Source organism: Buteo buteo, chromosome 5 (assembly GCF_964188355.1).
Source record: "Buteo buteo chromosome 5, bButBut1.hap1.1, whole genome shotgun sequence".
Lineage (NCBI taxonomy): Eukaryota > Metazoa > Chordata > Aves > Accipitriformes > Accipitridae > Buteo > Buteo buteo.
The window spans coordinates 19,027,018-19,044,732 of record NC_134175.1 but is presented as its reverse complement, the minus strand read 5'-3'; the positions used below and the strand labels follow the sequence as shown (position 1 = coordinate 19,044,732).

Sequence of the window (17,715 nt, the reverse complement as noted above, 5' to 3'; positions counted from 1 at the left end):
TCCGCTTTTGCAAGATGCTTTGTGTTTCTGAACATCTTGCTTCCCGTTGGCACCAGCATCAGCTGAAGATATTTACCAGTTCACAAGACACATCCTACACCACAAACTTTAGAACTAACATAAATGAAGTCAAACAGTCAGCTAAACAAACTTTTAAAAATACTATAGTGAAATTTTAGATTAATGTTGTATTAACAATTGTCTATTGCATCATCATCTCACAATACTAGAAAGCAGAAGTGACTGCTAAACAGAATTACTGAAGCACCCATCCTCAAAGAATCAAGCAACTTCAAAACCAAGTTGTCAGGTTTTTTGTTTCCTTCCTCCAAGATGGGCCTTCCTGCCATTGCCGTCTCTTCTGTACTTTAGTAAAGTTGCCTAGACAGAAACGGATGTGGCATACAATCTCCCTTTACATTGTACAAGCCTGAAGCAGCGTTCATAACATTATAATCTGAATCTTCTAATTTTGTTTGTCTGGGATTTTCTCCCACTCTTCCAAGTGGAAAATAGATCACTATGGACTATTGTCTACCTAGGAAGGCTGCTGCTTTAACCATTACCCTCTTCTTCTGGGTCTACCAAAAGACAGCAAAAGTTGCAAACATGCTGCAGACATCAAACTTTTATCATAAATTGCAATTCTGAACACAATAGTGAATGGTGTTTCTAGTGTTTACTCCCACAAATGGTCAAAAACCTCAGTGCTTACTTTTATTTATAGGTGGGTTTTTTCATGATGGCAAGCCATATTACTTCCTAGTTAATATGTATTTTCCAGCTACTGTTACTGCTGCACGTGTATCTTCTTTCTAACAGTTCCTCACAGGATCAACTTTGCTCTTAATAAGCCTTCCTTTGATAATCTCTTGATATATACCTTTATATGTATGTGTCTGTATATCTATATATATATCTGTATATAGATATATACACACGTTTGTGTGTGTATCTCTATGTAAACGAACTCCATCCCACTCAATCTGACTGATGGGTATTTTAAGTACAGGAAAAGCTTCCACCTCCAAATCAAGTTACAAACCATTCCTTTCTCAACACTTAACTCATCTCTTCTTTCAGCTTCTTTCATGAGTGCTTGAGAATGGTTCAGTAGTACACAACAGAATAACTTGCTCCAAAGGCAGCTGTAAACTAACTGCCCCAAAAAGACAGGGAAAGATTTGTGTAATAAGTGTTTAAATGATAAAACACATATTCTGTGTAAATGCCTAGGTCCCATTTTGAAGTAGCCTGATTCAGGAAAGCATGTTAGTAAATGTTAAGTAAGAAGAGACTTGACATATATTTTGGTAACCTTTTTGAACAGAGATCTTAAGAACTGGGATTAAAGATAGCATTAGTGAAACATCTAGACAAGAAGTGATAGAAAACTACTATTTGATAGTTACTCCAGCTTTAACTAGTAGCCCATATATTAGTGTCTGAAACTTCATGCCCATTATCATCTCTGGATGGATGATTTTATCTATTTGCATATCAAATATTAACAAGAGTCCTTCCAGTTCCAACTGTTGCATAATATCTTCTGTAAGAAAACAGATTAAAGATTCTTTTACTCAAGTACTGTATTTCTGGCAACTAATAATGCTGGCTGCTTGTGAAGAACACATGGTTTCCTCTCTGTCAGCGCACTGCAGAACTTGGTCACTATTGCATTGAATAGAATGGACTTCAAAGACTATGGTAGTTGTCAGTATGTGCTTCCTTTAACTGCAGAAGTTATTGATGTTAACTAAACACAAGCATTTGCAGAGGCATATGGGGTTCACTGTATGTGAGCCTTCATTTTTTACTTCAGTGTCTTAATTCCAGTGACAGCTTGCTTTTCTGGCAAAAAAAAGTTGCCATTTGTCTACCTTTGCCTTTTCTTTTAATGAATCATAGCAATTTTTCTTCTTTAAGTGGAACTGGTGCACCTTCTGATTTTCATGATGTACATCTTGTTGAGGTTTACATGAGAATTAAGCTTCAATTAATGCCTACTTTTCATAAACTATTACCTTAAATCATTTTCTAACTTCTTCATAGATTTATTTATAAAGGAGTTGAATCTTGATGATTATTCTGGATTCAACTACCTTCTAAACTTTGTAAAGCAATTTTATGGCAGTTCTGTATTCTAACATGGAGAAATTTCTAGTCTGAAAACTGCCTATACAGAAACACTTTGTGAACATCAGCTTTCAGCATGTATTATATCACATTGGACAACTGTTTTTGGATATGCCTCATGGAATCATTTTGGTAAGCAATGCAGAACCCATACACCTCAGAGAGAATATGACATTCTCCTTTACAAAAGTAACTTCTGTTTAGAAGAGAACTACATCAATTAAAACAGAAAGCTGAAGAAAGATTTTCAAGCTGTTTAAGGATTTACTATAAGCTTAGCTGGCCAATACTTAAAAGCAAACTTCTGTCTTACCTCCAAGAAATTTATCACTTTGAGAGGCCTACATTCATATACTTCCTTTGCATTTCCATTAACTACTGCATTCAGAATTTCTTTCAAATCAGAAATACCATAATATGGCAGACAATTCGCCTTCCCTTCTATCTCCAGATGACTTTCTGTAGCTGAAGCATCTGAAAATACAAAAACAAAACAGTAATTTATACACTGTTTTGATTTCTATTCTGGAGCAATTCAGCGAAAATTAAACTGATAAAAATCACTTAGTAAATTAGTCTCACAAATTCAATACAATTAGGAAATTTTTTTTGCTCCTCTCTTGGAGTGAAAAGCATTTACTTCCATTATGATGATATGTGCATATTCACATCACAAATGTCTCAGTTTATTTTAAGTCAAATCCTAGCTGGCACTGTTTAAATGCTTAAAACATTTTGCAGCATTCCCGGTCTTCAGCATAGCTTTAATTAAAGCTTCCATTGCTTTAATTAAACATACATGAAATTAAAGTAGAAGCTAGTAAAAAAAGACAATTTAGTTTGAAAAAAATTAAAACAGTGTGTTGGCATTATTTCCCATGTAATTGGTTTAAACATCTGTAGAGTTCAAATGTTATCATAACAAATTCAGCTTCTACTGAAATAAAAAGCATTTTCTTCTCCTACCATAGCAGACAAAGAACTCAAGCCCATATAACTAAAGGCTTTGTGACAGACTCGATACTATCATTCTTATGACATCACTGCTGCAGTGGGTACCACTCTGAATAGGAATGATGAATGAAACATTTAAACAACCTTCTCAACAAAATATCTATCTAATCTTTGAGGTGTAAGAGATTTCACTTCTTATTCACACTACTTGCAAAAAATTTGAATGAAGTGGCTACTGCACAGCTAACTGTTCTTCCGCTCCTAGTCAGAAGCAAGTTCTCTAGGGGTCGGGCTCACATATTCTTATGCAGTCCTTCAAAGCTCCTCCAACTCATTCATGCTGGGTGCACAGAAATCTCAACCCAACCCGCATGGCTACCTTCCCTTTTTCTCCACTAGAAGTCTACGAAGTAAAGAGCTTCACAAGGAGAGTGTGGAAGAATTTAATTCATAATGAAAATAAATCCACTCTAGTGTAATGGCCCCAGGTAGAATAAATTACATTCAACCTGAGTCACAATTGTTTTTGCGAAGTCAAAAAAGATAGAGACAAATAGATTGCTACAAAGTAGATTAAACTAATAAACTGTGACAAGGGATCATTCATGTTCTTAATCCAAACAACAATGTGAAAGATCTCAGAAGAGAGAGAAAATATATATACAATGTAAGTCACCACAATGTACTTTCGTTAGCTAGTAGAACAAGACTGTTATCCACGACCAGGCACTGCTTATTTGACAGTCATTAAATAAGAGCATAGATGGACAGGAGGACTGTGCAGGTTGAAAATTTTTCTAAATATGGGTGTGTCACCAGGTAAATAATGCTGTTGGGCCTTTTTAAGCTTCATGGCAAGAGATATTTTGACCAGAGTACAAATTTTGATACAGGGAACAGCTCTCCCCCTCCACTGCCAATCACATAACCTCCTTCCAGCTACATATTTAACACTGCTTTAAATCTGAAACTTTATTTCCTTTTTCACCCAGCATTGTCTTCCTTCTCTTTTTCAAGCTGTCTTTCCCTAATCGTGGCCAGCAAAAACAGACATATTTTTCATGTACTGCTGTAAGCCTGTGATCAGATTCAGCTTAAAGCAAAATTTTTATCTGAAAGTTAGCCAGTTATTAAAGGTGAGATAAAATGATGTACTACGCCAATATTTCCCCATGAGAAAAGCTGCCAGTAAGAGACAGGAGCAAAAGATAAAGTCTGGTTTTAATCTCCTTCAGCAATCTTCAATTTTATCCCAATTCTGCTTTAATGAAAGACTAGATCTGAGTAACTGTTCCAGACCCATTTTATTATACTGCTTTCTCTCTAAAATGAGAACTTAGTCTATTTGACCACCTTCAAGAATTACCTCTCTATATGCTACCAAAGATGGGACACAAAATTTTGTTAAGTTTCAAGTGTTAAGATTTTCAGTTTGAAAATTTGTTTTTCCAGTGTTTCCTCTTAAAATGTGATGACAGTGAGGTTCTGGATTTGCAAAACTTTTTTTTTGTGTGTGTTTTTGTTTTTTTTTTTGCAAATCCAGTAAACCAATCATACATGCTTGCTATCGAGACTGCTAATGCTCAATACTCTTCAGTTTTACCAATAGCAATTTTCCTGTCTGCAAATTTTGATAGCCAGATTTGACTTCACCATACTGTTCATTAATTTGAAAGTCAAAGGGGGCTTTAAAGAGTCTAACATAAGAATAATCAATACAAATCCTGGCTAAGAGAAGTTTTCTTTGGTATTTCTGTTTGTGTGTCATTCTCCTTTTCTGCCTATTCTTCAGACTGCAAAGCTGATTGCATGTCCACTGCATGCTGATTAACATATATTTATCTATAAGTCTTTGCAGGAATTCCGATATCAGCAACATTTGATGATATAAGCAGATGTCCAAGCCTCAGTGTACTTGGAAATTTTTGACAAAATATACGTTAAAGTGTTTGAGTATTCAAACAGCAGTCTTCAAGCAGTTTCCATGGTAGCTTCTACAAAATGCTTTGCAACTTCCAAGGAAAACATTTCCATGAACAAATAAACTAGCTTTCAATTGACTAAAAATGTGGATTTCTCATTGCTACAAATTTCCCCTTTCTCTTTCCAAACAAAGCATTCACAATCATCTTTGGATAATTCCTTCTTGATGGCCAGGAAAAACTGTTCTCTTCCAGATGCCACCTAGATTAGGTGATACTATAGGACTATCTATCTTCCAGTCTATGGTCAAAATCAAACTGAAATTAAGTAGCAGCATGATTTTCCACTGGTCGGTTACAAGAGCTGAGGCAGTTTATATTACCAAGGAAGGTGGGTTATTTACTTATTACTGCTCTTTGAGGCCTTGAAAGCACATTCTTTGTATATATGTACATTGGGTACACATATTCTATCAAGCAGGCAATTGTACCCTAAAGGCCTGCCTTGGAGCATGGCCCAAGGCCCACCGTCGTTACAAAACCAGGTAAGATGTTCCTTGCTCTCAGTCTCTTTCCAGCCAAGAATTCACATCTCTCTCCAAGACTTTCACAAAGGCAGACAGATGTGCAGTGAAGGTACATATAACAAACACATCTTAAGAAGAACTGGACGGAGAGTAATCCATCTTACTTCTTGAAATGCCTCTCTGTATGTAGGGGTCATGGCAAGCTATACCCAACAAACAAAGGCCTGGCAGATCCCAGAATACTGAGTTAAGTAAAAGCAAACACACTGCTGTCCCAAAGGTAGCATCACTTCAAGCCTCAGTAAGGCCAGAACATGAGGGGGCGGGAGGGCAGTGGAAGACAGACTGGAGCTTAGCGTCACAGCTTTGCAAATCACAACAACTGGCACGTTCCACAAAGAAACCATTGATTTTGCCTAACTGACATACTTACAGCAAGAAGCTTTTTCTGAGCTATTTCACAACATGTTTTTCACCGTCAGCTATCCAGAGAAAAATCTAGTTGAAAACTCCTTAGACTGCTGAGCAATCAATATAAAGAGAAACAAGGAGACATTACAAAAGATCTGAGCCTACTGAAAACAAGAAGATAGGGCACATCCAAGATCCAGGATACTTGGAACAACTTTGGCTGCAGTCATACAGAGTCTTTGAACAATACAGAGCAAAGGTAAATTACATTCCTGTCTTACAGCAAGAGAGCACTCAAAAGGACAGACTTATCCTCAAATAAAACAATAGGCAAGTAAGGCCTGAAACTTGCGTGGGTTTGTAAAAATAACTACCCAAAGGTTGCATTTGTGAAAAAGGAAAACATTGCCAGAAGTTCAAACAGTTTTCCTACCAAAATGACAGAACAGGAAAAAACCTCCATGTGGAACTGAGTCCTTGTTAGGAAGAAAAGGCCTAATTAGACTTTACAAAAACCTACTACAAGTAGTGCATCTGGTGTCACATGGTGCGATGGGGTTCAGAGTAAGGCATGTCATGCTAAGCCTGTGAGAAAGACTCCTGGTAGGTTATTAAAGTTCAGAACCACCCCACTAGCTAAAAGGTCTTGGCCATTAAAGAGTATAGTTGTATTCCTACAAATTCCAAGACTGTGAGGGAATAAGACTCAATTTCCTAGTATTAATCCCAAGACCTACTAAATTTAGTGCAAGACTAATGTTTTGGTTTTTTTTTTAATCCTATGAGAGAAGTTGTCCCTTACAGACAAGTCATCCAAATAAGGAAAAAACAGTGCTACATGGTGGTTTGTTTTTTTTCAACTAAGAAATTATCAGAACCAAAATCTTTATTAAAAGTTTGTCTGTGCCATAAGTTGCCAAAAGGTAGGAATTTAAACTGCAAAGAAGCATCTTTAATGAAGATCAGTTGAGATGGAAGCCCAATGCAACAAGGAAATTACCAAAGTCACCTTCCAAATTAAGGCAGCTGTTCAGATTTTCTTGTTATTGAATAAATAGTCAGTCCTGTAAAACACACCTCACACCAAGAGGAAATAAGGAATGAATCTATGGTCCTATATTCAAGTCATTACACTCATCTAGGAAACAGTCCTAGTAAAGTGCTCAATACCAAAGCAAGAGGTCTTGCATTCCAAATCAATATCTGAGTATCATGAGTATGATAATGGGCAGCAATACTCAGAGTCCTTCTTTTCTCCTTTGGCAGATTATATGTGGAGATTTAAACAAATAATCAATGCAACCTACTAGACTGACAATCCTCTTCAGAGATCACCATGGGTCAAGGAAAGCCTCTTCCTCTGCAGCCAAAACTGCTAAACATCGAATTGAAGCAGTTAAGTTTCCTTTGTTCTTGTTTTGGAAGGTATCTTAGAGCTTCTGATGGCACCACAGGCTTATCCGCATGGATCAACAAAAAGGTTTGCTATTTTGCAAGAAGAAACTACCAGAAATATCGCTTTCACATTCAAATTCAAAGCTAAAGAAACTGAACCTTTGCTTGTGACATAAAAGAGGATGTCTATTTCAGAAAAAGGAAATTTGCTACTACAGAAAATAAAACTCTTAACCCAGGATGAAAAAGGAAGCCATGCACTAGTGGCTATTAATAAGAAATCAACCAGCAGTCAGAAAGGGACATGTAATATGACCGTGTCAGGGTTGAAGTCCCAAAGGAAAGTATAGACCTTCAAATATACTCCAGTGGACCTTGACAGCAGGAAAGAGTTGATAGTTCAGTTGAGAAACAGCAAATACTAGGACTGATCCAATTCACCCCCAAAGTTGGAAAAAAAGGAGTTATAAAGGTATGTGCACAAAGAATGGGGTTCCGGTGTGCCTCTATGGTTGCTGCTAAGGTGAAACCCTCCAGCTACCGTGGGTTAAGTGCATATTTGCATTCTGGACGCCTCTCCACAGCAAGCCATGACTTTATCATCCACCATCCAAAGTGGCAACCCCTGTCCCAAAAATTTAACAATATATCCTGAAGAAATAAAACTTTTCTTCTAGTTCAACTTCAAGTTTAAAAACATCTGAATGCCCGCCTTCCAGGCTGTGTCTGAGTTTCAAAAAACCACAAAAATAGACACTGAATTCAGACAGCAAACAAACAAAATGCTTCTATAAGGATAGCGAAGAATGTTTTATGTGACAAACTTGTTCTCTCAAAGTTGAGAAAACCTATAGAAAACTCAAGTGTAAGTGGAACAAATCACTCCTGGTCTGCAGGTCTCTTTCAGAAAGATTATGCTACAAGAGTCTATAAACTAACGAACCTCAAACTGCATAGTGAAATTTCCAGAGAAGGACACCTAAGGAGTGTTAATAATTGATAGCTGTGTTTCTAAAAATCAGCTTTAATAAGGATTTGTAGAAGATAGCAGCATATTTGTAGAAGATGGCATATTTCAGGGATGAAAAGGAGGGACTGATGAAGTATTAAGTAAAAATGCTTGGGTTGGCTGGAAAAAAAGCTGGGAGAAATTCCATTTGTTTGCTGGTATTTCTACCTTCATCTGCAATGGTATGCTCTTCTAATAACAGAACCTATAACTGCTATAATGTCATCAGCAGAAGCTTATAAACATGAGTGACAAGCCTCAGATGTTATTAACGTTTCATTCAAGTAGTTAAAATATACAGCTGGGACAAAAAGCTGAATTAGATTCCCATTCTTTGTATGGGCTAGCTGTACGGTACTGATCAAGTCCACGACCATGGTTCATCAACTCGTGTAGTGCATATAAAGCACTTTTACTTTCACTAACTCTAAACCAAATAAGAACAGTTTTTTCAGAAGATTTTACTTCCTTAATTTCAGATACTTAGGAACACAGGACTGGAAGACTGTTACTACCTCGCAGTTACTGTGTTGAGTCCCTTGCTGTTATATTGTACAATTCTGCTCTTAAACTAATCAGGCTGTCTTAAAACTAGTTTTCCATCTCTAGTACCACTAGATCAGTCAACAACTCTCCTCCATTGTTGCCTAGAAACTGTCTTCAAATTTTCACATTCAATTTATTCACATCCAGTTTATATTAATTAGATTTTGAGCAAACTTCCAATATCAGGAGATGGGGGGGGGAAAGGTATGTGAGCAAAAAGGCTAAGCAACAATCCCTTTCTCCCACATTTGTCCACAGACATATCCCAGACCTCCTCAGCTTTTGATTTGCTAGACTGAATAAACCTTTTAAGAGCTGCCTCTTACAATAGATGCTTTATTCCCCTAATCATTCAATTTAAGATTATTACCATGAACACCTCTTCTACAAAGTTTTTGTTGTTTATGTAGGGATTTAGCCAGTCAGAAAGAAGTTTCATTCGTTCTGCTGTGCATGACTCACTAAAGAAAACAGCTTAGGCTCTGGTCTTCCCAAGAGCCAGCCTCTGAGTGAAGGAGTTGCTCTCCATCCCTTTTTTGTACCTACCCTTAAAAGATCCCATATGTTACAGTAGATCTGTCATCACTGTACATATGTGGGGATCTGTAACATCCCCATGAAGCTATAGCACATGAAGCTATAGCATTTCTAACAGCTCTTATAGTGAATCTTTACTCTGACCTAGGTACTACCCCCAAAGATATTTGCTTTTCTTGGAATTCTGCTAGAGAAATCCTGATCTGCAGAATCGACCCTGGGTGGGTTGCCCCTGGGTTTCCAACAGCATCCTTATAAATTGTTCTTCAGAAAAATGTATAAACATTTGATCTCTCTTGCTAAGGTAAAAGGACCTTACATGAAAGATTTATTCTGTGATCAATGTAGAGGCATTGAAAAGTAGGCTGTCTCAAAAAAAAGTTCAGATCAATCTCTGTTGAAAGGTGCAATCGTGATCATGTCACCCTCTCCTTACTGGTCCCTTTGGGCTCTGTGTTACAACTCTGATATGAAAGTAAGTCAATAACCAGATCCAGCTCCTTACTGGACCTCCTCAGCTGCTCAACAGCAGAGGAGTAGTCACAGCTAAGGCACATACTTGCAGAAGCTTCTGCAAGTATCACCTTGGAAGAAGCTGCCAGGACTAAGGAATTCTCATCAGTTTAATCTAAATTCTGTCAGAATGGCAATTAAGGATGTCTACATCCAGCATTTTGAGAAAAGACGAAAAAATAAAATGTGGATTTCAGAGCATTCTTTGAAATACTATTAAAGTTTTCTGTTCAGTTATCAGTTTCCATTACTGAATGTTCTATGTAGAAGAGTACCTTCTTTGCCAAGTAATAAAATCTCAATGTTAAGGAAAGCAGGATGTTAATGCTTTAAATGATACAGTGATGTAGAATAACATGATCTACATTAATAATCATTTAACTCATTAAATCAGAAGAAACAAGCCCAAATACAACTAAAAGATTTTAAACCCATCATACCTTCGATTACTTTTATCTGGAATCCATTTGCCACAAGCCTTGGATCTGACAAATAACCTGATCCACTGAAACTCTGGTAATCCTTCTGCATTTTATAAAGAGCAGCCATGTACTGAGATCCACCAATAAGACTGGAAAACAAAATATTCCCAAAGTGTTAAAAATCAAAATCCCTAATGTGAAAATTAAAACTGTGAGAAAAATACAGAAAAAAGTAGTAAGTGATGAGGAGTGATCAAGATTTTTAAAAGTATTCTCAAAAACCAATTTAAAGAAAGAAAATTGCAACTATTTGCGTATCTTAAAGAGTGACCAAGTTTATACTATAATAATTACATCAGCAATTCCCTGATCCATAGGGGAAAATAAGCTAGAGTGAAGTCGTGAAAATGTGGAGCATTTAATTTTCCTCTGGGGGAAGAAACTTGTCTTTGCTGCATTACCAATGAAACTGGTCAAAATTTTCTTATTTCAACTGGAGTATGACCAGACTTGCTCATTACTATTAAGGTAAAAGCATACAAAACATAAAAATCTGTTCTTACAGATAGACGAATGTACAAATAATCACAGAATTAGCAAACAGGGCCTTACCAGAGTTTACTGTAAATAATTATCAAATGATACTTGAAATAACAAACAATTTTTTCTTCAACTGTACTATACCTGTCCGTTAACACAATTGGATTGTCAAGTTTCTCTACTGGAAGCTTATGATTCATCAGTAATCTTTTACGTAGCAGTGCTTCTTCCAATCTATATGGATTCAGCATCATTAGCTTTTTTTCAGTAGCAAATATCCAGACATCAGGAAAACTCTGACGACGGATCAAGAAAAGCTCGTGTTCATCTGAATCATTTTTCTCGTGTCTCTGAAGCTGATGTCTACAGGAACTCAGAGAAAAAGGCACTGTCACAATTTTCGTAGGCTGTTCAGGTTTCTGTTTCTTTTCAATTTGAGCATGAAATATCTTGTCAAGCTTCTGCTGGTCAGATGGGGAAATCTTCAGCTTGGGTTTCTGTTTTTCTGCCTCCTTTGTTGGTTGGTGCGCTGTCTGTCCCATAGCTTTCTTGACCTCTCTGTTGTACCGTTCCAGGTCTTTAGCAGCTTTTATTTCGTAACTTAAAAGAGAAAACAAACCAGTAGCATAATCAGATAAAAAACCCCAAACCCCAACTCCTAACATACTAAAACAAAAGGCAAGGTAACCATTTCAACAGACAAGAACAACTCCCATGATTCATTCAAGTAGCCACATCAATATGCTTTCCACTATGATGGAGATGGAAGGACATCGGGGACTGTGCCTCTCCACTACCCTTTGAAGATGATGTGTTGGAAATTTTCCTTCACCATGACATCCAGCAAAACCTGAATTACTGAAGGGGGAGGAGTAGACTGCATCATACAAAGAGCTACAACAAGTTTCTTTTGACCTCAGTCCCAAAGACGGTGTTTAACCATAATTTGCAATCAGATATATAGTTCCAGAAGGAGTTTTGTCACAGGCACATCCAGCCCAATTCGCAAAGCCATTTAAGCTTCTAGAGTCTGCAGACTTCAAGGGGAGTCCATGTGGTTAGGTAAGAGTTCGGACCCTAAATAACTTCATAAGCCTCAGGCTTTACTGAATATAAAGAAGTACATTTGATTTCAAATGGCCTAAAGTTAGCCACATAAATAAAAAGTATGAAAACACAGAATAGTACGATTAACACAGAATTCTGTAATTAACAAACTTACAGATTTTTTCAAAAAGTACTCGATAACAAACTACTCCTAAATGCTGTCTAAATGGTTAAAACATTACTACATACTAAATCTCTACAACCTGAATGGAGCCTTAATGAGTTTACAAATGTCAGGAAGATAGGTAAACTTTTATTGATGCCAGGTTTGTGCTTGCCTACTGCATATGAATCTTACTTTTCTGAAGGCCAAAGGAGTGATTTGCTGAACTCCCTCTTTTTGCCCTTAGTTGATATTCTGAATTCTAGCAGGTAATTCAAACCAGTCCAATCTTCAATAAAAAAAGTAGTACTATCATATGTAAGAATTGGAAAAAAGTGTTTTAGCTGGTCATATTTATTTATTGCTACTTGCTGGAACAGTTTGATTCAATTATGTGTATGCATGCTGGAAAATTAAGGTCAACAAAAGGGTCACCATTTGCAATTAATTATGATGTGCTAGCATTCACATATGGTATCAATATTTAGTTAACTAAAAAAGTCAGTTTAAATAGTTTCTTGCAATAAATCATGTCCTAGAAAATACGGACTAAACGTTAAGATAAAAAACATCTGCTCCTTTTAAAACGAAGTCACTTGAACAGTAATTTTTTTATCCCAAATACATTTATAGCTTTGACCAGATCAATAAATACTTTATTTTGAATAGACCCAATTGTAATGCAGGAGAATATTTAACTAAAGAGAACTGGACACTGATAATCCAAAACAAAAGCACTTGCAAAGAAAGTTCAACTTGCCTGTCATTTTAGGCTACCATGAGAAAAATTCTAGCCTTACAAGCTTTGATTGTGAGGGCTTTGCAAATTCATATATAACTCTATCAGTGATATGCTTAAAATCAAAGAAAACACCAGGCTTCTCAAAAATCCTTCCACAGAGGCAAGTATAATCAACAAGTGCTATAAGAACAGTTTCTTCTCTGCTTTGTGAATCAAGACTGTAAATTCAGGATCCTTTCCTGAAGTTACTAAACCTAAAGCCAAGGAAATTTGCAAAACTGAGTGTAAGTAGGGAGTGGAAGACTAGAATAAAGTCTAGTTTCAAATGCAGCTTTTATTTATCTAGAAAATTTGATCCACGATTTATTATTTTCCCCTTGCATCTTAAACCCAAATGAAATATTTAGCATACAACAAAACCCTTTTAATATAAAGTCTCTCAGACCTTATAAGACAAATAATCTGAATTTGACTATTTAGAGTAAACTCTGACTGGAAATGGCCTCTTGTGTAGATTCATATGTGTCCAGAATACAGAGGCATCCCATTCTGAATGTAACACATTTCAGCATCAGTCTCCTCACATAATGAAACCAAATCAACTCAAACTATCACCACAAGTACTTCTGTGTTTCCCTGCTTTGTGAAGAGGAAAATGAAAAAACCTTTTAATTGCCTGTATCAGCTTTTCAGTTTGCTTCTGAAGTGCATAGGTTTCAGGTGACTAGCACCGTTTCCTAGGAGTGGACAATATGGACCTACTATTATGACTGAACAGATGCTGGGGACAAGCAACAGTATGGAAGGACTGATACCAATTATTAATACCATTACTCATGATTAGTATCTGGCAATATATGAATGGAGCTGGCTAGAGATACGACGGATGGCCAATGACCAGATGGTACCACCAAATGACCTCCATCCAAATGAAAGAGAACATGTTAACTAAAAGGTTAAAATACAGTAAAAAAGAATTTTTCTGGAATTGTTAAGCAAGCATATTTACCCCAATGTGAAATAGTTGCAAATAATACATACACACACACAAGCCATGAGATGCATGGAAAGTTTATCAGGCAATAAAAAGCTACCACACATGAGCTAGTTACTACTAGCCACTAATGACTGTCTATGTGCACGCTCTTACCTGTCAACAGACAGCAAAGGCCATGCTACCTGAAATTATGTTTCCCCCAAGGTACGAATATACTCATGAAGAATCACTGTGGAGTGCTGACAAGGTAATTTGTTAGTCCCATGATAATGTGTGTGTAGCTCTGAACCTTTCCTACACTTTCAGCATAACTACTGCAGCCACTGTCATGGCACTTGGAGGGACTTCTCCCACTCCTACCTGAGCCTGATATACAAGAAATATTAAGGCCAGAAACATATGTAAGCTGTATTAAGTAAGAGCAGAGCGAGCGCAAGAAATTAAATCCTGGCTTTGCAAAGCAGGGGGATATGCAATGCTGCCAACATGGACATGCATGGAAGGTTTCCTCTTCTATTATAACCTAAAGACCATAAAATTTTACATTCCGGTTGAGTAATAAATGCTGGCTTGTTTTGAAAAGGCTATCCTATGTCACTATGAGACATCTGTTGGTTGTATTGCTCCCAAAAGGGATTTAAACTCATTTAGACCTGCTGGAGGAGCCACAGAGAGAAACAGAGATGCTAAAGCCAAGCACACCCATTGCAACAAATGCGTGACCTCATCACAGAAGGATGGAGGACTAGAACCCAGGAAAAGTGGTGTCTTGCCAGCAAGGTTGCATTCAGTTGGAGGTATAGTGTGCTCAGTAGAACTGTGGCACTTTGGCTGCCCTGTTGTATATACGTTTGTTGTTACCTCTAGGTGGCCCAATTTATCCAGAGTATCTGGTAGGCAAGGCTTATGTTCTCTGCCAGACGTACAACAGTTCTTCTGGATTGTTGCCTTGGAGGGAAGGATGTCTACGTATCTCTTCCTATTTTTGTGATTTTCTGAGGCAATTTTAAAAGATTAAAAGTGGAATAGAGGTACACCAAAGCTAAAATGTGCAGATACAACTAGTGGTAAAATTTTCATTCACTTCAACGTCCACTGGATTCAATCCTACATATAAGGGAAATATATATACTATATATAATATCCTGCATTCAATCCTACATATAAGGAAAATTTCATTACCAGAGAGGTCTCCTTCCTGAACTAATACAAAGTTAATCTGTAGGCACACTCTTAAACATAACAGTTGTACCAGGAAAGCGACCATGAAATCTCAAAAGCTAAAGCAGAGCAAATTAAAATTTTCTGAAACAGCTGGCAGAACCTTTTGTTTCATTTCATTAAAAGCATGAATATAATTGGAGTAGATTTCTACTATTACATTAGTATTCCTGCTAATGCAGAGATGGACAAAGCACTTTCTCACATGTATGGTTTTGTGATCATGGCATGTTGCTTGCTTAGTGAGTTTTAAATTAGGTAAATCAGAAGCTAGATAAAAAGGTTTTACTTAACTCTGATATAGCTGGTATTCAGAACAATGCAGATGTTTTCAAACAAAGTCACGAAGTCAAGGAAAAAACAAATATATTAACAGTAACTCAATAGGTATAGCTTCTCTTTCTTACCATTCTCCTAACTGAATCTCTCATTAGTGTTAAAATTACACTGTTTTGGCTCATATAATTTCCTTTTCAGTGGTCTTTCTTAAATCCCTCTCCTTGCTTCCATAACATGAAGAAAACACATTTTCACAACACTGCTAATGAGTTTGTTCTTCAGAACCAAAATTTAATTTCCCAAACTTTTTGCTACAAATCACAATATGAATTTAAATCACTACATGTAAAACTCCTGAAGAACTACTTCTGCTTTCCTCATTTGTGTGATGCCCTACAGTGTTTTACATTTTATAAAATTACAAACAAGATGTGGAAGGTTTGGTGTTCCTTTTTTTTTTAAACTGTCTTAGAAAGTCTCAAATTCTGTTATTCTAATGCATCTTTTACCATAATCTAAGTTCCACATAAAGAACAACATACACATAATATTTTAACTAACTACAGCCCCCCCGCCCCAAACTAGGCTAAAATATTTCCCTTACTTGCAGATGGATTTCAAAAACTGAGCAACAATTTGTTTTAGAAAAATAAGAAATTTAGCCATTCAGATTGTAATCTAAAAAGAGATTTGGTTTTGATTGAAACAGATTAAAATTGAAACTGTACTATACTCTCTAAACCAGCACTGGAATAGCTGTTTAGGGGAAACAGAAATTCCTTGTGTCATTTGATTGGGTTTTACAAATACAATTCTGAGGTAGCCTGGCTTGGGATACATAGTAAATTTAGAGGAAAGGAGTTTACCAAATGTTCAAGTACTAAAGATCCTGAATAAGAATTCTCACTTTGTAGCAATAAAAAAGAACTGTTCACTGGAAAAGCTCTGGAGGAACTATACGGTGCCTCATCCCTCACCATGCTGGTTTTCAATGACAGTGCATCAGGAGTGACAACATACAGGCAAGCCCTTAGAAAACAGAAATGTGCAGCATTCAAACAGTACATTTTCTTGTCTGTTCTCTCTAACTAACAGTTCAGCAAAACCGTCCCTACCTAACTGCTGCGTGGCACAGTGGCAAAATGAGTAACTCAAATCAGCAGTGCACGTCTGCACACAGCAAAAGATGACAACTCACAATACTGATGCTGATCTTGAAAAGTCAAAAATAATTTTCTGTTCTATTTTTTCATAAATACCTGGGAAGCTAAATTTTTTTTTAAATTCACTACAGGTGACTCATTGGTAACTACCAGATTTAGAAGCAAGTCACAGCCTGAAAACTTACTTCTTTTTTTCTTCTTCATTCAAATTCTTCCACCGCTCTTCAATTTTCAGCAGGATGTCCTCCATGCTGGTCTTTGGATTATCAGTTATCAATTTTGGACGACATTCTTGAGTGAAAAATCCAATTGCAGACTTTGGTTTCCTTATTATTCTACTACTAATTAAGTCATAAGCTGTCACATGTCCAAATTTATCACTTATCACATTTCTTTTCTTTACGCTTTGATTTGAGATTTGTGGATCATTGCTTTGTTCACCAATATGTTCATTTTGGTTATTAATTGTTCCCCCAACTTCAGGAATCAAAATCTTAACAGGTTCCAGGTTGTCTCCTAGATGGTTTTTAAATCCACCTCCCATACTCCAATTATCAGCAGAGATTTCAGGTAAGTCTTTAGGGACTAAGGCTTCCTCATTTTTTTGTATTTCATCAATATTATCAGAACTCAAAAGATGCTCATCGGCTTTTTTAGATTTGGAGTCCACAGGAACACTGTTACTTTGAATATCAGTCATATTCTGTCCATTCTGTTCCTCCTCACACACTAAATTTAAGGAACTCTCTAGAAAGGCATCACTCTTAGAAACCTCTTTTTTGTCCAGGTGACTACGTACATTATCACCACAAAATGTCTGATGATTTAAGCAGATCTCTGTGTTTCTTCCTGCTTGACAGTTTTGCACATCACTGCTGAGTGAAAGGAATGAAGTATGAGCATCCAGATCATCACTTCCAGATGGTCCCATTTCATTAACAACCACATCTGTTGGTTCTGTTCTATGAACAAACATGTCTTCTGAGGTAACATCTGGTTTATTACTTTCACCAGGGACGGTAGCAGGTAGTGGCCCATACAGCGATTTCAACACATTTTCAACAGCAAGTAAGACAGATTCCTGGGGAAAAAAAAAACCAAACCCAAAACCCAAAACCAACAAAAACCAACAGAAAAGCCACACACACAAGCACACCTGAAAATGTAACTGATAGATATTGAGAATATAGA

General features: G+C 36.8%; 1 protein-coding gene across 2 annotated transcripts in view; it reads right to left on the bottom strand.

Annotated features, from left to right (window-relative positions):
- Window positions 1–17,715, bottom strand: part of PMS1 (PMS1 homolog 1, mismatch repair system component) — a 48,415-nt gene that overhangs the window by 698 nt on the left and 30,002 nt on the right. For both annotated transcript variants that reach the window (XM_075027982.1, XM_075027981.1), the window contains exons 9-12: window positions 16,710–17,605; window positions 11,057–11,512; window positions 10,391–10,521; window positions 2,450–2,610 (exon numbers count right to left, since the gene is read on the bottom strand). In XM_075027982.1, coding sequence (XP_074884083.1) covers window positions 2,450–2,610; window positions 10,391–10,521; window positions 11,057–11,512; window positions 16,710–17,605 — 1,644 coding nt within the window. The remainder of the gene's footprint in view (window positions 1–2,449; window positions 2,611–10,390; window positions 10,522–11,056; window positions 11,513–16,709; window positions 17,606–17,715) is intronic.